Genomic DNA, 27,387 nt, shown 5'->3' on the forward strand with positions numbered 1-27,387 from the left:
CTTTGCCTCGTGTGATTCCTCATGCCATCTCGAGCGTTCAGACATGAAGTTGGTCTGTATGCCAGTCATTCACAATTCTGACAGGATTCTTTTCAGAGGTTTTGTCCAAATTGGTCCTCTGCATCTCATGGGTCTAGATTTCTTTTGGCCTGTTTTCCAGAGCAAGCAGTTCTTGATGACAAGTCCTCCAAATCCAGATCTCTGAAGCCACAACTGAACCACACTTTTGTTTCCTGGTTGTATGGTTTTCTTGTTTCCTTTTACAAACGATGTCTTGTTTCCAGTATGTAAGAACGGATGTTTCCCTGCAGCTTTGCTCTCTTTCCCTGCAGGTGATTTCTCTCAATTTCTTTTAATGTAATTATTCAGGATCCTTATAGGCTACGTTTAATGAGTAACAGATGGTTGATTATCCCTTTCCCCACTGGAGCTATCCTCTTCCCAAGTTGTGTGGCTATCTAGTCAACTTATTCCCCAGTCAGGTAGCTTGTCTTCTTATGGGCTAGCCCTCCTGCTTTTAAACTGGCAACCACTCCTTCATCCCAGTGTCCTAGCAGACAGCTCTTCTATTTAACCTTATATTTGCAACCTGCATATACATATATACCTTTTAGAGATTTACTACCCAGTAATAAACCATTAGTATCAGTTCATTTCAGTGGGTCTACAAGAGAACAGCTGTGATTTCAACGTGCCAGAAAAATATTTAATCAACACTGCATATGTTCAAAAATTAAGTTGCATCTTATTTCATTTTCAAGTGAGTGAGTTCATTTAGGTAAATACAACCATCAGACTTTATATTGATTTGTGCCTAATATTAAAGGGCCAAAAAAAGTATATCAGGACATCCCTACTGATCATAAAGCAACCAATATGTATATCTCATATGTGCTCACTAGTTTGCTGCCTAATATCTGACACTGTTGAGTTGGTAGTCTTTATGACACACTGATGTGAATATCATTGTAAATTTAAAAATAAATATGTTTCTTTTTTGAGTGCTCTTCTGTCTCTGACTTCTGTCTAGCTCAGAGGGGCAATGCTGATTTCAATTGAGGGAACACAAAAAAGGTGGTCAGGTAATCAGGTCGAGCATGTGCCCCATGTACTATGTGTCCTAACTGCAGAAACCCAGGTTCAATTCTGACCTGTAGCTCTTTAGTGGTCTCTCCCACCTTTCCACTTTGTCACTTTCCTTATCTATAAAGGCAAAAGGCTTGAAAAAGTGACACAAAAAGTAATAGTGCTTTCTTAGTAACAGCTAAATATGATGCATTAATGATCAATCTTTAATTAATCTTTAACTTAAAATAAACTCAAGTGTATACTCAACCAAAAAACAGTGAATCAATCTTAAAAAAGAGTTAACAGTGACCCAAAAGATGTAGGTGGAAACTGTAACATATTAAACCTACATCCTATTCTTGCAAAATTATTTCTTTTATAAAAAAATAAAAGATTTTGAAAATTTCTGAACAAGCCAAACAGTCCAGACATTGAGCTAAGCATATGTGCATATGTGTTTATGAGGTATGCATAAACACATATGCATGCACAAGCAGACATTTCTGCATATGCATTAACACATGTATGGCTGTTTATTATTTGTTTAATATTTCAGTATGCAGATTTACACATATGTAGGATTTAGGGCAGCAAATAACAAATTTTCCTGTCTGATTAATCTGCTGATTACTTTTTCGACGAACTAGATGTCAGAAAATAGGGAAAATGCTGGCCATGGTTTTCTTAAGCCCAAAGTGTTTTATAAAACCATGGACAAATATGTATTGCTTTGTCCAAACAACAGTCCAAAGCCCAAAAATGTTCAGTTTCCAATCACACAAGACAGAGAAAGGAACAGCACTTGTGACTGAAACTGTTGCCAACTATTTTTCTGTTGATCAATTTGTCGTTTCAGCCCTAATCATCACTGACTAATCATTCACTGAATTTTCAAACGCAAATACATTTGACAGTTACTTCAGACTGAATTTTTTCATTCAACATCTATTATCTTAAAAATGCTGAACCTCTAAAGTAGACAAAAATAGCTCCAGCTCCACCAGCTGCAATATTACAACGCTGCTTTTAATTTTTGGTGCTTTCAGTATATTTTGCTGCTAAAAGTGGTAAAGTAAAACACGGCTGCCTGACTGACAGCAACGTCTTCAGTGTGTTGACATTTCAGCACCTGCGCGAGCGGAGAGCGCCATTCCTGCATCTGCGCGCGCACATCATCCAGCAGCCAAGCAGTGAGCAAAGTGTTTCCACTGGGCGTGCAGAAAAACGAGTGACACTGTTTATCCGCCTGACAGGAAAACATGTGCCAGAAAACACCATGACAACAAAACAGAAGTAGGCCCGTCTCTCTGGGCCTCGGTGGGCCTGGCCTCAGCGGAAGGAGATGTGAAAATACTCAGCGCTCGCTGTCCTTTCGCTCAGTGGGCTGTCGCTTTTCCCACAGTCCACACCGAGGCACCCATGTCAACACTGACGACATCTCATTTTCTGCCATCAACCTAGCAAGTCGCAACCAACCGTAACCAATCAAGCGCCATAGTAGCCAAGTCCTACCTTTTCCTTGGCTTCAACGGTCGGGACGGACGGCAGCAAACCGTTGATGCTGCGACTCCCCATCCTCTTCCTGACTCTGCCGCTCGTCATATCGTTGTAGAAGTAAAGTGCCACGGCGCCTCCAGTTGCAAGACACATCCCAACAGCCTGACACCTCCGTGTCCTTCCTCCACTGGCCGTCTGACCACCGACGAGCTCGTTTTTCGCCACTGACCGTAGGTTTAGCCGACTGGCCAGGGCTGCTACTCTGCGGAAAGCGGCCATTGCTGCTGCTGCTGCTGCTCCCGCTGTGCTGCTGCGATCCCAACTTTGCGGGCAGCGCAAAACTCTCGCGTTTCCTGGCTTTCATCGCGAGATGTACGGCCGCTCTGTTGATGCTGAAGCTGAGTGCAAAGTCCCACACAGGGTGGAGAAGATTTGATGGTTCACTGAGTCAGAGTGAGTGATTAATTTGAATCGTCAATTATAAACAGTGAATATAGTTGAAGATAAACAGTGGACACAATTCACACGGTTTACATGAAAAGAAGTCACCCAAGAAACTTTTCAATGTGATTCGCATCAAGTCCTGTAACATAGTCTAAAAGTCTAATTCATCAGCTGATCATCATATTTTACCATCAGTGGTGGACGAAGTGTGATCAGATCTTTTGTTTAATTAAACATAGGAATATCATATCACATTTTTAAATGCTCTGCTAAAAGTAGGTATAAAAGTCTTGCATTCATAATCTTACTTCAGTAAAAGTATTATCGGCAAAATGTGCTTAAATATCAAAGGTTAAAAATGCAAAATGATAGTGAAATATTATCATTGATGCATTACTTTGTTTTGTGGAAGTACTCATTTTATAGGCTGCTGTCGGCTAGTTTATAACAATGCATCATATTTTATATATTTGATCCGATGTACCACATCTCCTTCTCATATCTGGCATGGTAAGTATAACTATGAAGTAACATAAAATGAGAAGAAACACCTCAAAGTTGTACCTAAGTTGATGTATTGTCCACCAGTGCACAGGCTATATACTCACCTGACAAATGGACGAAGTGACTGCATGCTGTGACCAACTGACCTACCTGAAATCTGGCAAATCACAAAACAGTCAGAGAAGCCACATTTGTTAAGAGTCAATCGCCACAAACATCTAGAGTCTACATCTTGAAATTATCTTGAAAGGCATCTCAATTTATATGGGGGAAATTCTTAGTTACAGATGACATCAACATTTGTCAATCTTGTCCTTTTCATTGAGGGTCAGTGCATCAGAGCATCACATTTCCAGTGGGAAGCACAGGATCAAAGGAGCCAATGGAGAGCACATATCAAACGAATATCAAAGATGAACTCTTCATTTGAGTCTTTACATGTAGGACTAATGTTAACCTGATGGGGCTTTTCTTGTGACTTTGATGCTGAGAGAATAAAGGAAAGAAGTCTAATAGATGGGCCTGTCACCTGTTCACACATGAAGCATGGTGGATCACCCCAACCTGTAAGCTCCATTTAGCCAAAGGTTGAAAACAGATCAAACAATGACTAACCTCTTGGTAGAAATAAAATCTTTAAAAGGCTGATTATAGCTATTAAGGCCTTAATTTGTTGCTTTGAATTTTATATTGCTCGTAACCCAAACAAGATTAGCCTATTATGGTGACTAATCATCACAATAAGTTCCTTAATTGGTTGACTGATGAAGACAGAAATCTTTAATAATTCATGCAAAACTGACGTGTAAAACAAATCCTCAGGTTTTGAATGGCCATATTTTTGACATCTAATTTAAAACACTTGACAATTCAATATTGACTGCTGCGCAAAATCTATCCATTTCAATGATTTACATATAACAGATGCCCAAGCACAGACACATTAGGTTCTACACACCCTCATTTGTTGTGGTTGATTTTGACCTCTGGACCTATGTAGGAACATAGAAGTATTTAGAGTAAAATCTCAGATGCTTATTTACTTTCCAACTCTCAATAGCTGATTATAATTAAATTGAACAAGTCTACATTTGGGCCTTCTGGACCCTATTTCATGAGCCCCTGGATTTCCAGGCCCTGGATTGGAAACCGCTTGCATTAATAACCTCTAGGCTACTTATTCAGTTATTCCATTACCCAGGCATTCGATTAGGTTGTAATTTCTTTGTGTGTGTGTGTGTGTGTGTGTGTGGGTGGGTGTGTGGGGTGGGGGGTATAACCCTGGGGGCCCCCTCTTCTTCTATGACTGCTATGGTTGACTTCACATTGTCACAAACAGAGCAGTAAACCTATAGAAAATATATTTCAAAGCACACCATGTGACCCTGGGAACTGGTTGCTTGCACCTTGTAACAGAACATGGAAATGTGGCATTGTAGATGACATGGTCATTGTGGCCAGGTCGATATCCAATATATATCAGGATCTGATCAGCCTGGAGGCAATTCGGATCGATCTTGTCTCCTTTAAAAAAAGTTGCTTTTTTCCTCTGGTCATAAATATTAACAAAGCGAGGGGGACAGAAGGATGCACGCCACACACATAGCAGCCCACTTAGTTTGTCTCACACACAGGACCCAACCAGTGTACACCCACGACATAACATTATGCGTGTGTGTGTGTGTGTGTGTGTGTGTGTGTGTGTGTGTGTGTGTGTGTGTGTGTGTGTGTGTGTGTGTGTGTACAAAAATATCAAAATAAGATAACACACACGCACACGTCTCACAATGCCTCTGTCCCCCTGTCATGCAGGAGAAATCGACATGAGTAGAAAATGAACTGCGCATAGCGACCACACACAAACACCTCTGCACCTTCAACCCATTCATCAACGCAACTCCCAAAGGAGGGGGCAGCTGTGTGCGCGCGTGCGTTCACGTGCGCGTGCAGAGCGGCCAAAATCAATGGCATATAGGCTGGAATATGGGCCCCTGTTTCACCGTGAAGATAAGACCGCAGACTGAATCAGCCATGGAAACTGCAGCTTGACCTCGTGGTCAACCAGCGCAGATCTGAGCCAATTCAACGACATTAATAAAGAAACGGGTTTGACTTAAACATTTCGTTAATATTACGAGTCAGAACTCCATGTTTGGAAAGAGGCGCGGTAAGTAAACGATGTCTCATCAATTGACAATCCATGATTGACCCTTTTATTGATGTGTGACCATATAGTGCAAACGATAAACAAAATGTGCGAAGCTAGAATAAAACCAACAATTATCTTAGTCTGATATGAAAACTCAATGTAAAGATTCACATGTGGGCAATCTAGTGCTTTTTTTTTCATGCCAGTAAAGCATAATTGAATTGAAAATCTTTACTCAAGAGGGTTTACTTACATTTACAGTAAGTGACCTGTACGTTATGGTCAGTTGTCACACAAATAAACATATGGCCACATGTTCAAATGATTAAAAAGATGTATAACACTCGGCTTATTTACATAAAGATTAACAGCTAGGCTACTTATTTTCTATGAAGCTCTTCAAGTGTCAAGTGTCGGGGTATTATCTAAGCTTGCAGTTCAAACAGGTATATCCCCTTCCTCTGGTTGTTATTGCCTGATCCCCTTACAAGATCCCCACTTTGAAGCATCTGTGTCTTTGATTCGTCTTTTAAGACCACAATTAAGGATATATGGGCTCCTGCGCTGTTCAAAGCATCGTGAAAAGATCAATGAAGGGATTGACAGTCAAGTGATGTCGTTTGCACAGGTGTGTGTGGGGGCTTGTGTGTATGTGTGTGTGTGTCTGCGTGTCTGTGTTTGTGTCTGTGCGGGCGCTGTAAACGTGCGGCTGCGTTACATAAAACAGGGGCAATAAATCAACAGCCGAGTGCGAAAATTACGCAAATGGGGGCTTTCCCCTCTCTCTCTCTCTCTCTCTCTCTCTCTCTCTCTCTCTCCCGCCGCACCTGAGTCATTTCGAAATGGGGGCGTGGGGTTGTAAAGCGTTTAGGGTAATGGCAATATCACTTTCATGCTGTTTGACACATACGCGCACTCTCTCTTTCCTTTTCTGTGCATTTCCCACACGAGTTGGCGCTGAGTTGCGCACTCTCCTGCCACTCTCTAACATACACTCACACAGTTCACTGGTCGCTAAGTGTCCACAAGCAATGTGACATTGCGTCTACAGCGCGAGCTTCAGTGAAGCCGCTGTGGTGCTGCAGGGGGAAACACGGGGATAAGCCTGGCAGGCTCATTTTTATTAGCAGTTTTTAATTTCCTCTCCGAGTCCCTGCGCTCTCTGCACTGAAACTGAACATCAAAGGTGAGGCAGGAGAGCGATGAGCGGAGGGATGAAGGGGCATCATTTCAAACGGGAACAGAAATGAGCCATAAAGGGAGGAGATCGGGGCGCATTTGCATAAAAAGGCAACCCGGGGTGAATTTCCATAGGGAGTGCTGCGTTATAGATGTGGAGTGTAGTGTGTTGCTCTCACTGCGCTACATGCTGCTGCTGGAGGAGCTGAGAGAGCGGAGGGTACCGCAGAAATAAAAGGCGAGAGAGAGAGAGAGAGAGAGAGAGAGAGAGAGAGAGAGAGAGAGAGAGAGAGAGAGAGAACGGAAAACCCTGAAGTGCTCCGGAGCAAAGGGGAGTATCCCGAGGTGAAGAGGAGAGAGAGGGAGCGGGCAGAGGACAGGGAAGAGGGATAAATAGCAGAGGAGAGGAGAGGAGAAGGGACACGGGCAGCTGCCACCGGGGATACATCAAGATAACGCGGGAGTGCAATCTTAATTTGATGACAGTCTAATTAACGGTGCTGGTGACTGCGCCAAAACGCGCACTCATTGGGAATTTTCTTCGCCCGCACAGCCAACTTTTCTTTTTCTCCGCTTCACGGGCTGACCCTCGTTCGCTGGCTCTTACCTGCTAATCTCTGCTCATCACTCGGACCTCGACTTGGGTCTCCTGTGGTGTAAACCGGATCGGGTGTCTTATCTGTGATGGGGGCAGCGGCGGAGGTGGGGAGCTTCACCAACGGATTTCTGGACAGCTTTGGCCCCGCGGGTGCCGCTCCGGTTCCCGTTGGCTCTCATTTCGTTCTCACCCCAGCCGGGGCGGTGGACTACAACTCGGTAACCGGACTGATGATGGGGGGGCAGGGGCAGCAGCAGGAGCACCTGGTGTCCGCGGAGAGGCTGTCCCGGAGCCTGGCGGACCTCAGCCATCTGAAGGGGATTCTGAGGCGGCGGCAGCTGTACTGCAGGACCGGCTTCCACCTGGAGATCCGTCCCGACGGCACCGTGCAGGGCACCAGGAAGGATCACAGCAGATTCGGTATGGACCCTTTCACAAAGAAACATAATCATCATCATCATCATCATCATCATCATCATCATCATCATCATCATTCTTCTTCTTCTTCTTATTATTATTATTATTATAGTAGTAGTAGTAGTAGTAGTAGTAGTAGTAGTTGTTGTTGTAGTAATAGTAGTAGCTAGTCTTTTGTGACATTTCTGGTATAGACTCTATTGTAAGGTAGACTAGACTGACAGGTATCCTTATGATCTCACAAGAGAAACTGGAACACATGCACGCACGCACGCACGCACGCACACACACACACACACACACACACACACACACACACACACACACACACACACACACACACACACACACACACGCTGAGAGAGAGGGAGAGATTAAAAATCAAGAGAAAGTTTGATACGTCTTAATTTTAACTTTCTTATTCTCGCCAGTATTTGATATAGCCTATAACAGTAGATCGAATTAAATGTAACTGGACAATAAATGAGAAGTGGGGTGAGGGGCACTAGTTTTCAGCGTCAGGGCGATCGCTGCACCCACTCCCACCGACTGAAGCACCCACTTTATATAATCATGAAAACTATTAATACCACATGAACATAGCCATGTTACTCCAGCCACACAGGTTACGAGAATCAAATGTTAATTGTCTATGTGGCAGCCTACTGTGATGGCAGCTGCTGCTGTAGGCTAGGTGCTACCGGTGGATGTAACAATGCATGTCGAGAAACATTATTTCTTTCAAGATGGGACACTGAGCACTTTATCTTTGCACATTTCCACCACATTTCCTCTCTGAGATTTGATTGCAAGCGTTTCTTTACTTTTACCAGCTTATCTTCAGTTATCAAGATAAACAGCTGCAGCTTACGGCAGATCAAAAGTAGATCTCTGTTGAGATTTCTTTCAGTGCTTTGAGTCTGTAACACTTCTGGCACTTGATTCATTCCATTTGAGACTTGGATGCAGCTTCATGCCAGAGGCCATTCCAGACACCCAGTGTTGCTTGTCAGCTGGTGTGAATAGACACAGAGTTTATTTTTGATGAAGTTTTTTGTGTTAAGTGCAGGTACATTTAAGTCTCATCACTGACCTTCTTTGGATATCTTCCATTTTGCTTGTACTTACTTTATTTCACACACATATGTGATTGTAGGGTTTTGCAGTGGAATAAACTTGAGCAAGACTAATACCATTCTGTAAAATTATATTTATTTGTGTTAGATGTACTCGCTTTGAACGAAAGTGTCTGCAAAATGAAGCTAATTTAATGTAATGTGTATGCAGGTATTTTGGAGTTCATCAGTCTGGCTGTGGGACTGGTTAGCATCAGAGGGGTGGACAGTGGCCTCTACCTCGCAATGAACAGCAAGGGAGAGCTGTATGGATCGGTGAGTACTCACCTATTGTACTGTCTACCAGTTCTCAACATGTTTGATGTGTAACCCACGGCCATCAGATGGCACATTTTGCATCACTAAACTCATAGTTTCCTCTGCTTGTCTTTCTCCCTGCAGGAGAAGCTGTCTGCAGAATGCGTTTTTAGGGAACAATTTGAAGAAAACTGGTACAACACCTACTCATCCAACATTTACCGGCATGGAGAAAAAGGTGCATTTTACTTTGTTGCTCTGAACAAAGATGGGACGTCCCGGGATGGAACGAGGTCGAGGCGACATCAGAGGTTCACTCACTTCCTACCAAGGCCTGTAGACCCAGATAGAGTACCGGAGCTGTACAGGGACATACTGGGCCAGAGCTGAGACTGAGTGGGTCTTACCATGACCCTGTCGCAGCCAGTCTGAGCTGAAATGCAACCCAAGTGCACCTAATCTTAACCCCCTCTTGAGGGAGATAGACGGTCTTGTTGGTCTGGACAAAGCAGGATCATAAGAAGTGCACCAAATCAACATTCCCCACCGCTGGCACAGAGGAAGGAAAGAGACCCTCTCTGAAGCAGAGTAGCTGGGGATTTGACTGAATAGCGGCAGGAATCTTCTGTGGAAGATGTGAAAGGCCTCCTGACAGACACAGAGGGTACCTGGGCCCCTAAAATTGCCACTTTAACGGCCTATGCAGAGGCCCTGGCGGCCAAACAGATGATATATGGATTTCTTTTGAGTTTCCACTTGTTAAATCCAACTACCTGCTTGTCCAAAATGCATGTTCAAGAGGAGAAGAGTGTGGGAACTAATAAGTGAGATTAACAACTAGCTGCTATAGTGGCTGGTGAGTCTTGTCAATTCCACTGTTTTCAGTAGGCCTTTTAATTTTATTCAAAACACTACTGTGGCTGCTAAGTAAACGATTAATTAAAAATGCATAATCCACTATACAGTGTGGCTGGTTTACACAAAAGGTAGTTTTATGCACTGGAAAGCAGCCACGTCTGTTCTGGGGAATGGATCCGAGAGTTGGGGCAATCACCTGGATCGCACTGACTGTTGTGATAGCGCGGATGGATTCCCTTTGAAACTGCTCCAAAGACAGATGCTGCTCAGAAAATATGTCTATTCTACAAAGTGCATGAGGAACAAGAGAAGAAGAATAGAGCCAGTGGAGCGTTATAAGGACTTCCTCTGTGGTGTCCTGTGGTGGATTACTGCGTGTTCTGTTGGAACACTAAAGACTAGAACCCGGTGAAGGAATTCTGCCGTTCTTTTACTGACTGCAGTCAAACAACGAGCACGGGACTGACGGAGACACCCTTACAAACCTGTTGACAGATTTTATTCTTATTTATGAGTTTTTGTTTCCTAGGACATACAGTATATTTATTTCATATATTTATTTATTTTGAGAATATATTTTTACAGGTATGAGATAAAATAAAAAAAATATCCAGAACGAGGAATGAGAGGTTTTTCTTATTTACTGTGCTCTCTAAACTTTTGTTTTCCATTCTCACAATCTGATTGAAGACATCAATTCATGTCAGTTTTTAGATTCTGGGTTCACAGTGTTGAACTAAGATGGTTTTATGTCATATGCATCAGTACTGAGACAGTCACTTCCAAGTCAAACACAGTGCATGACTGCCATGATCTGCCTATCAGGTCCTTCGGACATAGGCTACCAAGTTATCCAGATTAGAATGTTGATGATTTGCTATGAATCTGAATTCTTGGTTCTTTGAAGCTGGTTTAAAATTAACTATGAACTGCTGTCAGAGCAAGCATGAGTAGCAAAAGTGCAGGGTTAATGACAGTTACCTGGATCACGAGTAAGACGTACAGTGAACCCAACATGGACTCATTTTCAAACACAAATGGCTCAGTTTCTAATTAAAGCCTGTTGACATAATAATGGTTTCTGATGAGAACACACAGGTTATTGCAATATCACATGTGATCTACTGCTGTTGATTAGAATTAATCATAATAAAGAGTTACCTGCATTTATACATGATAAATATACAAGAAAATATAGCTTGAGATACTGTGAGCAAAAAGAAATAAAAAATTATCATCTGCACTAACTCACTTTTTTGGAAATTGATCATGCTAGAGCTGTTTCATAAGAGACTTTGGTAAGGTTTAGTTTTCACAGCAAGTCCATAACAAACACTTCAAAATCTCTTGAACGTTAACTGGGTTAACCAGTTGTGCACCAGCATCAGTGTGGTTGGACAAGATTCACTGGTAACATCTATTGTTCAACAGTGATTAAGGTGTGGAAGGAGAGGACACATTGTGGACCACCATGGAGGACAAAATGTCACCCGTAACAATGCAGGAACACATAAAATGAGACATATGTTCACAAATCTATTGCATGATGGGAGAGTTGGAAGCACGCCTCTCATGTAACTGCAATCACATAGTTAGCGCTCAGTCAGTCATATCAATGATGTCAAATATCTTCTTATTTTGCCTTCATTCACACAAAAGAGCACTTTGTTATTCACGATAACTTCATACATATACATACATATTAACAAATCAATCCTCAAACTGCATGTGGGGCCCTTTTTTCCAGACTTGGCAATGCTCCTCTAGAGCCAGAGAGAACACAACACAACTGTCTTGCACCCGCTGAGTAGTACTAGCAAACTGACTTTGGCATGTAATATCACTGGAGTGCCCCTTTGATACAGTATCTACTCTTATGGAAAGTACATACAGTACAAACCTGCATACTCCCCATATAATGTTATAGAGAATTTGACAGTTGGATTATGATACTTGCCCTGGTGGTGATAATGCCCGTAAAGTCTGTTAAAAACAGAGCTAGCGAGACAAAGCATTTCACATCCTATATTTCATGCATATGTGGAGCAACATCACAAGCTGGTACAAGATCTGCAGTGGCTGATTCACGTAAAGCAGCAGGCACAACCTCCACTGGCACAATGCAATAAGTGATACAACTGTCTGTTGTTTAACACTATCTAGCTGTTATAGCTCAAGAATAGTGTTATCTGAACACTAAATCAATTGCTGTGCAAATATTAAGATAACAAGCTGTATTAATCGAGCAAATAATAAAGAATGGTCCCCTGGCTTCTGCTGACACATGTCTCGCTCCTAAATATATTAATGCAAGACGCTGCTCTTAGCTGTTGCTGAGAATGACAGCAGACCACCACTGTGACTGCCTTGTTAAAAGTTCAATGTTGTAATGATAGCATCATCTAGTGGCTCACAGCTCCCGTGGTTTCCAATGAAGCGTAGGTTGCGTACTCTGCCCCTGTAAACAGTACCAATACCTAAAGCACTTTAGTAATGCTGTGAACTGATCCAGTGGAAAAGTGGAGAAGTGACAAATGGTGAAGAGTATGATTCAGCTGAAAGAGATGGGAGATGGATGGGAGTAATGGTGAAGGAGGAGAAAAATAACATGAAGTCATCTGCGTGAAGAGACAGCACGCGCTTCCTCTGACAGACACTGCAATTAGACAAGTGACTGGCAGGCTCAGCGCACTGCTACACTCTTTCATCCTTCCCTTCATCATCCCTTTATCTCTCTCCTCATCTGCCCGTCTTAGGTGAGTCATCCCTCCTTCTTATGACACCTGAGACTGAACTGAGCAGATGTCACTATGGCATGGGTGAGAGAAAGAGCTGCAGAGACAGACAGAGGAGTGCTGGAATTCAAAAGTGATGGAGTCATGCTGAGAAAGACAAGTATGAGTAAGGTGTGGGATAATTGTTTTACAGCCTTTTGCAAATACAAATACAGATCACAGGCATATTGTTCATCCTTCCAAAACCAAAAACACAAGCAAAACTGTGAGGAAGAAATTAAACGGTGTGTTTCTCTGCTCTAACATAAACTGCAAATGTGAACTTGGCTGTCTGACAAGCTCTCTACCAAGAGTTGTCGTGTTAATCTTCCAAAAACAAGCCGCATATTATGAGCTAACTACATTATTTTGTGGGGTCACAGCAAAGAAAAAGCGCATACGTTAAATGTACGTAAGATGTAGGTTAGATACGTTAGACACGTCCACTGTGTAATGTTAGGTACACTGGCTCTCTTCTAATTTGTGTCAGTTGACACTCAGGAGCCCCGGCTGAGTCGTCACTCGAGGTAGCAAACAAGTTTAGCATACTCTGCTAAACTCTATGCCGTAGGATACAAAAACAGTGCTGCTCCCTCTACATGCATTATTAACGGGCAAGGATGCCAACTTTTGCCCAATAACTTAGCCCAAGTCTTTCAGCATGATATTATTAATGTAGCATCAAGTGCATGTTTAAGTCTCTTTTCAACCAACTCAAGGACCTAACAATGACTAGCTAGCAAGCTACGATATAAATATGCTAGTGGTGGGTGTCATTTAAGCAGACAAAACTAGTGGTTGCAGTTGTGAAGTTGGCCGTTGTTAGGGATATATCTTCACACCGCTTCATTGTAAACTGTATTTGTATAGTGTGAGAACTGAAGCTTGACAGGTGTATCAATGGTTTAAGGGTCTGGAGATTATAATCTCATGATAACTGGGCAAACTCCATCTGATAAGTATAATCTTGTGGTATATGATCAAAAGTGGCAGAGCAGCTAAATACCTTTTGGTGAGATTGTTTAATCAATCTCTCTGTATGTTTCTGTTTTTAAGTATTCTAATAATTCATGTTCAGTCAGCTGAAGGTAATAGTCTGAAAGTGGTGTGAAACTGGAGCAGGCTAAGTATAATTCATTTACCAGAGCATTTACCAGTAAATTGCCAATCTTTTGAATTACCTTGGCACACCCTAAGCTCTCTTTGCTTTGACTAGAATTACCTGGGGACCTCATATGATGTAGGAATGTACCCCCCACCCTCTCTACCCCTGACATGTAGTAACCTTTGCTCTGCTTAGCACAGCCAAAGTGTGTTGATACGCTCTATAGGTCTAAGTGAGTGAGGTACAATGCCTGAACCCCCTCCTGTGACACCCACGGGACCCCTGCCTACTATGGATGGGAGCAAAAAGCCTCAACAAAGCCTGGCTGACCTTACACAGTACTCAAGCAGCCTGTACCCTTCAACATCTGGCCTGTGTTTGCCTGACACTGGGGAAACACCAGCTCTGTCAGATTTGTCTCAAATTGTTTTATGTCTCCAGCTGCATTTCACATCAAGGAGATATTGCCATAGGTCAGTACCAGCATACAGGCTCATCAGCTCAGCAACATGTTTCAGATAAGATTACACGCTGCTGCGGTTCACATCTGCCCAGCTGTGCAGGCAAGAGCATGGCTACATTGTGTCTAGTTAAGACACGGTTCAGCGTGTGCACAATCCTCTGATAAGGGCATATAGTGTTGGATGAGACAGAGAAAACATCAGACAGACAGCGCCTGAGTACCAGTATATGTACACACACGCACACACACACACATAGATCTTACAATCAGGCCAGAGAGAGAGAGAGAGAGAGAGGTATGACATGAAAGTTTGCAAGAAACAGGTGGGTTTCTGAGAAGAAGAATTAGAAAAAAGCTGTATGTGGGTTCTTAGTGTTGCCGGCCTGTTAGGTTACAATCTTCCTTTGAAGTGCGTGTGTGTGTTTGCAGGGAGGGGGAGGCATGTTTATGTGAGTCAAAGTGACTGCGTAGATTCATGTCAGCACAACTTCTGTGTGTGTGTATGTGTGATCTGTGAATCTGTGTGAAGGTGAGCCAGGGGTTCTCCTGACTAGAGGGCTGTCTGACTGATGTGTGAAGACTTGTGCATGTGTGTGTGTGTGTGTGTGTGTGTATGTGTGTGCATAATGTCATGCCTCCACCCCCTCTCTTCGCTCCTTGTCTATCCTCAGTGGGGTTTTCCATCGGCTGGCTAGGTGTATGCTGTTTAGATCCAGCAGGTACCGGTTCATGCAGATATAGAGACAAGGGGGAAAGATCGTCTTTTCTTGAGATAACTATCTTTCTCCAAAATATGCTGTCACATAAAATGACGTTCTCTATAAAAATGCTTGTCTATAAACATTTCTAATGCCTCCTCATATTTATATCCATAGTTTGCCCAAAAAACAAGAAAACCTTCCAAAATGTAAAGCCGGAATGGCTTTAAATGTATTTTCTTTTGTCCCCTTCAAATTTAATGTTACAGAGAATTTGTCAAAGTGAAAACAATTCAAACACTTCAGCCATAGTTGTTACTGCCATAAAGTGTGTATCTGTGTGTGTGTGTGTGTGTGTGTGTGTGTGTGTGTGTGTGTGTGTGTGTGTGTGTGTGCGTGTGTTTTGTTTTCCTCAACATCGCAGGTGTAGAAGTCAGTGATCTCGGCTGTATGTACGACGAGCGGAGTCCACACAGGTGTTCCTCCTGCAGTCGTCAACACACACTCACGCACACTTAACATAAGCACACCCTGTCATCACTTCTGCGTGTTTGAGATTAATGGTGATAGCTGTGACTCAGCTGTGGTGAATTCAGACAAGAAAAAGAAAAAAAAAAAACAATGTGTCCTTCCCAAATTCTTAGACATATTAGACTGCTATGAACTCATCTGACGTTTGACTAACAAATGACTTCACCTCTTACACTGTGACGTACCCTCCGGTAGCTCTATCTTAACAAACTCATGTTGTGCAGAAACATATTGTTCAAACAAGCAAAACTTAAACTTTATTTCTATTGAATGTCATAAAGTTTAAATATAACGCAAACGGAGTACCTACTGCTTTGGTTTCACAACCAGTAACTTTTCCTGCATTGGTTCAGTTTCTGTGTTCTCATCAATCTTGTTTTCAGCTACAGCAGCCAAAATGCTCTAAAACTTCACTGTGTACTTGCACTAAATGTCAGAATGACTAAGTCTAACTAAAAAGACAGTGAACATTAGACTTACATTCACCAGGTAGACGGTAACATGACTTCATACTAACCTTTTTAATCTGACCCCTGGAAAAAGAGTGTTGTAACACACTTTGATCTCACTGTATGTCTGGATGTGTGTATGTTAACTTACACATTAATGCATAATGTGCATTGATTACTGTGTTGACTACACTTAGATTTAACACAGATTTTCCCAGGGATTGGTGGAGAGACAGCATTCATCAGCTTTTGAGTAGTTAATTTAGGATCAAAGGGGCACTGCTCCTATGAAGTGGAATACATTTACAGTGTGTATGCATTCATATTTTTCTCATGCTTCTATGGTCTCAACTACTCAACTTAAGCCTCAAAGGAAGTTTGATCAATCATGCAAAATATACAAGGCAACCACTTACATTCAGCAAAACATTTTACTATATAATATGTCCAGGGAGAGGATGGATGTTTTTCCTCAAATGGGCAGCTTTCAAAGAAACTCATTCGGCCTCCTACAGGGAGAGAAAATGGCAGAAAACATGTCAGGCAAGGCATACAAGTGTTCAAGATAACCATTACATTCTTCCACTAGCTACTTTTATTCCAGTTGCACCGCAACTAGAATTGAACCGGCTATTATCTCATGATAAACATGAACTAAATCTGGCTACATAAAATACTACTATTGAGTAGATTCTTGAGAGGTCAGCTAATGCCTAAAATGCAGTGGTGTCCTCTACTCACCGGTGAGCCTGCCACTGATTGCCCCAGAACATGCTTTGCTTCCACTGTTTCAGAAGTCCAGGGAAGTGTCACAACTCTCTTTTTTAACAGGTCTGTTGACAATGAGTCAATGATGTGTTTACAGCTTGTTTCACTGCCCCCAAGTGGCCCCAAATCAATGCAGATTTAAGCACTCTAAGAAAGCTTGATGGATGTACCGTAAGCGTGTTTACTATATTCTGAATTCAAATGTTGCATAACTTCAACAAACAGGTGATTAGAAAAGGTTTATTATTATGAAAAGAGATAACAATAGAAAGTACAGTCTAAACAGTGTGAAGATGGCGGCCAAAATAAGTGTTAAATTAATTCAGAAGACACAACAATACACAGTCAAACCACATCACACACTAAAGTAAACCAAGTGGAACTGATGTGAACCTCCACACCTTCCTGCTGTTTTCTCTGGGCCTGTTTCAATGAAAGAGTGTTACCTGACATATTGCAGATGAAAGATTCACACCGGTGCACATATTTTCAACCCTGTTATCATCGACTGTTCTGAAGCAGGCGCAGAACATGTTGTTGAGCAGAAGGCACCGTGCAGATTCCATGTCAAATACCCATCTAACCACTGTCTTCAGCTCATATCCACAAACCACAAATTACACCCAACATGGAATAAAATTGGGCAGACAGCGAAGAGGTTTTTTTTTTTCTTTCTAAAAACAACCGCACTAAGTGTGTTTCTTTGATGATCATGACCCAATCACAATGCATTTTAAGTAGTTCAAAATGAATGTTGCCATTAAAATTTGTATTGGCCCTAAGGTCGCAAAACAGGCCAGCACATAAAAAAATAATTCCCTCTTAAGTCATGTAAACATATCAACAGGCTATAATTGATCCTATATGAAATCAGTGGTTTGTCTATAACTGTTTCTACCTTATAACTTTAATTAATTTAGCTGACTGAATCCTGCACCTGGGTGCCCAGTAAAGCATGTTTGTCAGTACACACAGAGGTAAAATAAACAACAACCTCAGCTGAACCAGCAGGTGTTGTCTGTGCATTAAAAAAAAAAAAAAACTACTCAGGAAATGCTCATTGTGACAATGAACTCAAGCAGAATAATCACCTAAGCTGGTGGAGTAATTGAGTTTAAGTTCATTTCCTCCTTTTAGTTGTAGGCTACTGTGTGAAATCTCCGGGCTTTTATTCCTCAAAACAGAATGAAGAAAGAAAGCGGTCAAGTAAGAAAAAAATCACATTCTTCATGTTTTTGTATTTACCAAGTTATTGAAAATGTGGGAGAGTGAGTTATTACTATTTTAAATGTTTTATCAGACATGCCTCCATTAAGACAGATCTGTGAGGTTGTAGCTTAACTTAATCAATGCGGTGCTTTTAGGTACATGCTAACATCAGCACGCTAACATGACGATGTTAACATGCTCATGTTTAGCAGGTGTAATGTTCACCATATTCACCATCGTATTTCAGTGTGTTGGCATGCTAACATAATAGGCAATAAACACAAAGTAAAGCTAAGGCTGATGAGAACGTCAGGTATTTAGAGATAAATCAGTGAAGATCTGCAGGTTGTGCAGTGTCTGCTGCGTCAACGTCATTACTAAACTTCACTGCATTTCAATAGCAATCCAACAGCTGTTGCGATATTTCAGACTGGACCAAAGTGGTGGACCAACCACGGCACAAGCATGGACAATATATTAGTTGGTCAAGATACAGAATCTCAGATACAGTTCTTTAATCTGCCACAAACTCTCAATAGATTGTCATAAGTTTGTGCGCTCGTTTAACAATACTAACAATATGAGTACATGCTTGTCACGACCACTCTGCAGCGCCTCTAGTGGTAATTTTAAGGAAACTTCCAAGTTAGGAAAAAAATCTATAAAATAACAGAATTGTTGTCTGTTCTGAATTTCCATGAGAAAACTGCTGTCTGCTGATAACATTTCTACATTAAGCTGTTTGATTTTTCTTTTCGAGCTTCCTGTCATTTATTAGGGCTCACTGAGTGGAGGTGCAGAAAAAGATATTGAGAACTGAACCGATAGAAGGGTAAAGAAGGGATTAGAGATGAGACAGCAGACACTTATTCCCCTGTGCTTCTCCACCCTTGTGGTGTAAAATCATTTATGTGGCTTACGGCGGACGTGTTCGCTCAATGGTATGGATTCAAAGACAAATTCACTCCTAAATTCTTAATGGGAAGGGAAACATCTGTTAAAATGCCAGACATGGAGAGTACAGGGAGGGAGAGGGTGACAGAGGGTGTGTTAAAATCTGCTCCAGTAAAGACAGAAAGGAAGTTTGAAGGACACAGTGAGGAGAGTGGATTTAATGCATATACTACATGTACTACATACAGTATATATTACTGTGTATTTACGATACATATTGTATGTACGGTAAGTCCCATAACATTCGGAACATGACTTGATTTATTGTAGGAAATGTACCCTGATGATTCATTTCCTCCCCTGTAGGAAATGAATCATTGACCCTGAGTTTGAGCTAAACGATATCTCAGACAAGAGGCGATTAGATTTCAATTCGTAAAAAGTCAACCCACGATTAGGTGTTCAGTGTCTTGTTCAAGGACTATCAAAGGGATAGTTAGACATCCTGGGAAATACACCTGTTGACTGTCTTGCCAAGAGTTACATGGGAAGCTTGATACCACTGTCATGTCTATGTGTTAAGTAAGGAGCTAGGGCCAGGTGGTGGTTAGCTTAGCTTAGCATATAGACTGGAAGCAGGGGGAACTGCTAGCCTGACTCTACCCTCTAAACTTCACAAATTAACGCCATGTATCTTTAATTAATCTGTAAACAAACAAAAGAGTAAAAATGACCATTTAAGGTTTCACTAGGAGTTTCGCTTTATGTCTCTACTCGGTGATTGGCAAAATGCTTCAGAGATGCTGGTAGGTGTATTTTGGATCTTTGAACAGAAGCAGTTATTTCCCCTGTTTCCAGTCTTTTGTGCAAGTTTCTAGTTTCTCCTGGACCAAGGCAAGCTAAAGCATTTACATGTGTATCCAGAGTGGGACTTTAACCAAATAAAGCCAGTGAGATTAGTGTGTTTTAAATTATTATTTCTCTTTCTGGACTCATCAACTGCATAAAAGCTGCCATTTATTTAGGCAGGTCAAATTGAACCTTCTGAGCCACATGTTCTTAATCAATGCAGGATATCTATTAGCTACAAAAAAAAAAAAAAAAAAAAATCCAAACAAATATTAGATATCACAATGCAAGATAAGGATATAATGATTAAAAATTTAGCACGTTCTTTAAAAACGGTCACACCTTGAGCGATCACAACCCTCACGACTCTACTAAATACTCAGCAGACCCTGAATTCAATAATGGCCAAAGCTGTATTTTATTATCAGCCTTCATGGGTAGTCTAACACCACTCAGCCTCTTGGGGTACACACACACACACGCACACAAACACACACACACACACACACACACACACACACACACACACACACACACACACACACACACACACACACACACACACACACATACAGGGTGGAAGTAATTAAAGCAAGTGGAGCTAAATTGAAGTATATTGAACTCGTCTCTCACACGCTCCCGCTCTGTCGATAGATCACTCGCCAAGTGCTATCGACCACTGCAAAGACTTCCCTTTGCAAAACACTCTTCTCTGCAGTGTGTGTGTGTGTGTGTGTGTGTGTGTGTGTGTGTGTGTGTGTGTGTGTGTTGTGTGTGATGCACGCTCGTGAGTGAGAGAAAGGGACGGAGGCAGAGAGGACATGAGAGTTTAGAGAGAGAAAATGATGATCTGTGCAGCAGAATTTGCAAAAACTAATTTTAGGATTGCCCTTCATGCTATTCCCTCTCTTCATCCTTCATTTCCCCTCTCTCTCTGTCTTTTTCTCATATTTCCCTGTCAGCTCATTTGTCCTACTCTCTCTTTCCACTTGCCTGTTTTCTCCTTTCTCTCTAAATCCCCTTATCTCTATCCATCTTGTGCGGGCAGTAATGATTTTAACTAAATGAGAGTCTTGCACTTCCCCACCCTACTAGATTAGCGGATCAATGGAACAGTGTTTGTGTGTTCATCATGGGGGAGATGCCTGTGTGTGCGCGCTCAGTTCACACAGACTGTATAGTCATCATAAATACCCAACATCCCAGGTGACTCTGCACTGCACAGAGGACAAAGCCCTGCGGATGAGAAACGACAAGAAAAAAAATGACAGCAGAGATTTTCCAGAAACGGCAGGGGAGTAGGAAGCTATGGATTTTTACTGAATAATCGGTGGGAATTCTCTACAAGGTCTCAGCGTGACAAATGTGTGTCAAACACACCATCAATGGTGGAGGAGAAGGAGAACGCCGCTGCTGTTCTGTTGAAATGCCTTTGCTCTCTGCTTGATGTGAATTCAATTGGAGCTGAATTGATTATCTCCTATTTGTGATCAATCCTAAGTGGGTTTGCATCTACTGGCTCAGTCCTTCCACTGTGCGACTGAGCTATTGCTCCTCTAAACATGCTCTCCTCCATTTTTTCTGTTTGCCAATTTTCTTCATTCCTCTCTCTCTCTGTTGATTTTGTTGAGTTTGATATGATGAATACATTTTAAAGGCTGGGTAAGAACATTGAATCTTGGTGAGAGCTGTTGGATTTATGCTATAAATAACTAAATCAAATGTCCCCTACAGTATAAGCCAAGCAAGCTGGACGGCTAAATAAAACTCAGTCAGCTACATGAATTAGATGAGACGGCATCTGGAAGGATTATGATGTGTGTGATTTTGATGATCTGACCTTTAAAGGTACCGTGCAGAGTTTCTCATGCATAGTAAGAGAACTGGATACCATGCTGATGACCCATTCATTTCAAGGAAAGAAGCTCATTGGGCACATTTGCTAAAAAGTTTGGAGTCTGGAGTCCATCAGTGGTACAGCTACAGTCAGTTGCCTAACTCTTTCCACAGCTTAGCCTTATCCATCCCATAGCTGCCATGTGCAGATTTTGTCCAAAAATGTAATCTCAAAATGTTGGCGCTGAACATTATCCAGTATTTCACCAAACCGTCAAATATCAAAGTTCTTGACATCATTTCTATTTTTCTCATTTGCTACATTTGTTAAAAACGCATAACTCTGCATTAAGGCTACTTGGAGCTTCAGTCCTCTAGGGGCTTTTCTGTATGTAAATGAGCAGATGGATGTAGAACAGGTGAGATTTGTCACTGTTCACTCTGTCAAGCTGTGGGCGCACTTGTTTGATAAATGTTCATTTCCTTGTTCGTATGGACAGTTCTTGTTCTGTGCATGAATTGATAAATGAGGTCTGTGCTGTGTTTACTTCAGTTAGCGTCCTTTTGCTGCAGCATTTCTACATTTCTTACATTTCAAAAACTATCAGTGGAATAACGTGACTTGCACTCTGCAGTCAGCTGGAATATGTATGATGTCACCTGCGTACTCTACTCTACATACTAGTACCTTTATATTATCAAAATGGTGGCTATTTCAGGGAATGATCCATCTATTAGTGCCTATTAACATGCTGCCCATATTAGATGTCAATTTTTTTATGCAGCTAATCTATAATTTGATACACCGATGCATAGCGTCCTGCAGAGTTCAAACAGTCAGCCTGTGTTTAGCCTCTCCACCGTTTAATATATATTTAGATATCAAGTGGACGTATTGAGCAATGAAACCTGAGACTATTTGGCACAGCGACACACAAAGACACACAAACACACACGCCAACACATGTCCATGCATGCAGTCTGCAGATTTCTATTCAGTGTGGAGGGCCTATCAAAGCATGGTGGTTTCCTCCTGTTAGTGTGACAGCTCTTAAGCCTCACACATGAAAGACTGACAGGGAAGTTTTATTACACCTTTCCTAAAAGCAAGTGTGAGTGTGTGTATGTGTGAATGCGTGTGCTTGTGTGTGTGTGTGTGTGTATCTACGTATGTGCGAATGTGTGTGTGTGTGTCTGTGTGTGTGTGTGTGTTACAGTGTTCTCAGCTGGCAGAGGTGTAGACAGCGGTCAGGCTGAAGAGTTGCCAGATTTTCAGAACATAACATGACTTCACAACACAGCCATCCTCAATGCTTGTATCTGTTGCTCTTTTATAAAACATGTAGCTGTCAGTACAAACACGAAGGATTAATCCTTACACACACACACACACACACACACACACACACACACACACACACACACACACACACACACACACACACACACACACACACAAACAGGGTTCAGCTGGTCTGACTTTTGAATAGTTTGGGATTAAAGCTTTTGAAGGAGTACAGTACATTACATGCTGATGCAACGTCACGCCAAAAATATAGAAGTCAGTCAACAATCTGGTGTAAATAGCAAGATGTTTTCAGCAGGGTGGAATTTTTTTGGTAATCATACTTAAACACATTTGTGTAAACTGCATGTATTCATCTACTAATGTGAGTTTTATAGTGGAGGTGAATTAAAGATTATTAATACATCAATGTATTCGATGATAAATCGATGACAAGATAAAATGCATGAGGATCTCGCTTGTCACATCTGCTGAACTATTTGTTCGAGGAATCCCAGTAAGAAATCCTGAAAAGGTGGATTAATCATTCAGCATTGCCCACATTTTTGTGCAACTATTTTGTTGACATTACTACAAAAAGCCTTGATTGCTGATGATTACCTGCATGAACAGAACGCTGCAATAATGGATTTTTTGGCCTCTTGTGAGCAACAGAAGCGAGCAGTGAACACTGACATACTGTATTGACACCTTTTAAGTTGATAAGCAAAAAGTTGCTTTTTTACTGGGTAAGGACACCAAAAGACTCAAGCTGTAAGCTTTAAGGGTCCAAATGAGAGCAGCAGAGATGCAATAGAGGTGAAAAACTGTAAGGACGTGACCTTGTGAGGCAGCTGGATTGTTGTACATTGTGATGCATGCAGATGTATAGTACAGACACTAAAGCTGTTTTCTCATATGAATTCTGGACACTGTCTGCAGAATCAAGTCCCGTTTGGTTTAGGTGAGGGGTGGCGCCTGGGCAGAGCGTGTAGAAGGAGGAGGACTCATTCATAATGAATATTGACTCACTTTTAGCTCTGCTTTTTGGTCTTTACCAATTCCTGAGGGAAATATCTGGCTTTTTAGCTGCTAAATGCTCCACCATGCTCACCAGCTTGTCGTTAACTGAGTCTGTCTGCTGTTTGGTGCATGGCACATAGTCTGCAGTGGGCTTTTAGAGCTTTTCCACTGAACACTGCTGTAAACAGTGCTGGTGACAAAGTTAGAGTGAAATAAATTGTGAGCAGGAAAACTAATGACTGCAGTCTGGTGATAATTCTGTGTGGGTTTATCATTGATCCCTCTCACATTACATGTTGTCATGTCGTCCTTTGTTAACGTACACATGTTAATTAAAGCTGCTGTAAAGATTTTACGTAGTTTATTTGCATACTTTGCACGACGTGAGATATCCTGTGTTGGTTCTAAGATTTTTGTTGTACCCTTCTTCCAAAAGAAGCCAAACTTCAAGATTAACATCTTATCATAAGTAAGATCACTTGGGTGTAGGTGTTTCAGTAAATCACTGAATGCACATGTAAACTGTAATGATTAAGCTGTTATGAATTGGGTTTGCTCTCACAGCTGCTGTGAACACATGCACAAACACGCACACAGATAGAAGGTATCTGATCATGTCTTCTTGTGGTTGTGTCACCTCTGCCTCACCAATGATTTCTCTGGAAGTGGAGAGAGACCTTAACAAAGAAACAGAGACAGATAGAAAGAGGTGTGTGCCTGCGATGACAGTATCCATACCTGAGGCGTTATGACATGTGGAGGTGACAGACAATGTTTGGAAAAGCATCCACGCGTGTATGTGTTTGTGCCTGTGCGTGCAGAATAAATGGCAGCAGATCAATGGGATGCTTGTCTTATACGTACTCTAGCAGCAGTACTCCTGAATGCATTCAGACAGTAACTATGGCAACAGAAACATATGAAACGCTGTAAGAACCATGTACACACAAAGAAAACCACACGTGTGTTATCAGAAGATCAGGATATGAGTGATCACCGCGTTTCTTAGCCAGGGAGTTTCCTTTCTTGGCCACATCTGTATTAAATTAGTGTGTGTGTGTGTGTGTGTGTGTGTGTGTGTGTGTGTGTGTGTGTGTGTGTGTGTGTGTGTGCGTGTGTTCCTTACCACTTCCAAGCAGCTTTGACTTGCCAGGAGATAAACAACATCGTACACCTCAGGTTGTTCTTATTTATACCTTAATGCACTCATGAGTGCAGGTAAGCTCATGCATGAACAAATACACACACACACACACACACACACACACACACACACACACACACACACACACACACACACACGCATACAGACATGCACACACACCCACATTCCCCCACAGTAATTTTTCCATCACTTTTGGGGACATTACATAGTGTACTATGCATCATAACATGTAAAATAGCTAACTGCTTCTAGTTTTCTGTTTCTACATGAGTTAAGCAACACAGTAAAACAGATTTGAGTTATTAAAAGGCATATTGTTTGATTTTTGATGGATTTTCTATCTGCTTGCGGCCTTTGTGCAAAGCCAGGCTGAGCACATCCTGGACAAAAATCTGTCCTGAACACAGAGAGAAGAACATGACACAGATCCTCTCATTTGACTCTGAGTAAGAATACAAAAATGCCCCAGTCATCTCTCAAAGTGGAGTGTCTCCTACAATTGTTTACAGCCTGTGACCTCCCAGCAGCTGTTTTATCATGCAACATGCTCATCAGACCTGTGTGTTACCCTCTTGCTGTATTAATCTGAGGTGATTTGACTGGACAAGGCTTCACATGCGTGACTGAAAATAAAGTATCAGTTAAAAGGTGAACAGTATCACTGAGAAGAGATTAGGTGCACTACTGGATACCTAAAACAATAATTAGTTCATGACTTGTAATTGTAATGCAGTTAAGCTAATATTCAGGATATATGATCATTACTGATTTGATCATGCCATTAAAGGGATAGAAGGAGTCCCAGTTCAGCAAATGAGGTTGAAGATAAATACATTTAGTCATAAGTATTAGTTAAGGTAAATGTAAATAATTGGGAAAATGAGAAGTTTGAAACTGAGACTCACTTTTGTTTGGAATTGACAGCTCCAGACATGAGATTTTGACCTTAGACTCCAGTCATAACAACAAGGACTTGAGACTTGACTTTGACTTACTTGATTCCCTAAAGACTTGAGACTGAAAGACGTGTTCTGGAGTAGTGAAATGAGTGAAGACTTGCACAACCAACAGAAATTAAATGTTTGTGTTATATTCATCTATTACTGTAAATCTATGTATTGAAAGGCTGGACTTGATATTATGAGACTTGAGATGTGATTTGACCAAGCAGCAATAGATGAGTCTGGATGTAATGACTAAAACTGGAACTTGTTGAAAGTGTTGAGATGTTTCGACAAAAATTCTCCCATGAAATTCCTCTGCAACATGACAGATAAAGAACACTATGCAGAAACTATGCACAGCTGAAATTTGACATTGGCTTCCTCAGTTTGCGCCTCCTTCCACCCTCCAGCTCCGGTCTGGCTCTCTCCTCTGGAGCGGCTGAATCCAGGCCGATCCTGTCCAGCTGTGGTGCATCGAGTCTGGACGTGTCAGGACATGTGAGGCCCTCTGAACATCCACGCAGAACTGGTGATTTATCTGTGAGTGACTTTTGTGTGCTTTAATCGCTGACAAGAAACACACACACACACACACACACACACACACACACACACACACACACACACACACACACACGCAGGCACATGCACAGACACAGTGACAGATGGGGTTTGTAGTATATGTGTATGAGTTCTGTCGCTGTGTGTGTGTTTATTTCATGTGTGTTTGTGAGTTTGCAAGCGTGCATACATGAGTGTGTATGTGTCCCTATACTGATGCTTGAAGTCAGGTGGGTTCGCACATCTAGGGTCTGCTTTGAAGGTGTGTTCATGTATGCACACACAAATACACATGCAACCACACAGACACATATATACACACACACACTGACCAGCTGTTTCTCTCTTTGATGTCTCTACTTTTTCCACCCTACCCACTGTACTAGGATCTCTCTCTCTCTCTCTCTCTCTCTCTCTCTCTCTCTCTATCTCTCTCTCTCTCTCTCTCTCACACACACACACACACACACACACACACACACACACACACACACACACACACACACACACACACAGTCAATCTATCTGTCCCTACTGCAGCTCTCTATACCATCAGTTATCTCTCTCTTTTAGAAACTAATAGTAATTAATCTTTTTATTTAACCATACAATCCTGTGCAGACTTAAAAACAGATGTGGCCAAAAATCTGATGTAAAATTAACATCAAAATTTAGCAGAACAATCTACACTATTCTACAAAGGCAGCACTGCGATATCTCCCCATTTGTGAAGTTACATTATGTTA

At 41.7% G+C, this 27,387-nt stretch overlaps 3 protein-coding genes across 9 annotated transcripts in view; 2 read left to right on the forward strand and 1 right to left on the reverse strand.

Moving 5' to 3' along the window:
- The window catches only part of micu3a (mitochondrial calcium uptake family, member 3a), a 30,206-nt gene extending 27,303 nt beyond the window's left edge, over positions 1-2,903 (reverse strand). For 4 of the 7 annotated variants that reach the window (XM_070974854.1, XM_070974846.1, XM_070974838.1 and 1 more), the window contains exon 1: positions 2,581-2,871. In XM_070974854.1, coding sequence (XP_070830955.1) covers positions 2,581-2,844 — 264 coding nt within the window. In that variant the 5' untranslated portion in view covers positions 2,845-2,871. Of the gene's footprint in view, positions 1-2,580 lie in introns of all 7 variants that reach the window. The other 3 variants (XM_070974821.1, XM_070974812.1, XM_070974830.1) reach the window with 1 other exon arrangement.
- The window catches only part of shoc2 (SHOC2 leucine rich repeat scaffold protein), a 370,366-nt gene that overhangs the window by 224,362 nt on the left and 118,617 nt on the right, over positions 1-27,387 (forward strand). The window lies entirely within an intron of this gene.
- On the forward strand, positions 7,019-10,708 carry LOC139345554 (fibroblast growth factor 20-like). The gene is made up of 3 exons (XM_070984204.1): positions 7,019-7,859; positions 9,144-9,247; positions 9,374-10,708. The coding sequence occupies exons 1-3, from the start codon at positions 7,526-7,528 to the stop codon at positions 9,617-9,619; spliced, it is 684 nt and encodes a 227-aa protein (XP_070840305.1). The 5' UTR covers positions 7,019-7,525; the 3' UTR covers positions 9,620-10,708.

Source organism: Chaetodon trifascialis, chromosome 2 (genome assembly GCF_039877785.1).
Source record: "Chaetodon trifascialis isolate fChaTrf1 chromosome 2, fChaTrf1.hap1, whole genome shotgun sequence".
NCBI classification, from domain to species: domain Eukaryota; kingdom Metazoa; phylum Chordata; class Actinopteri; order Chaetodontiformes; family Chaetodontidae; genus Chaetodon; species Chaetodon trifascialis.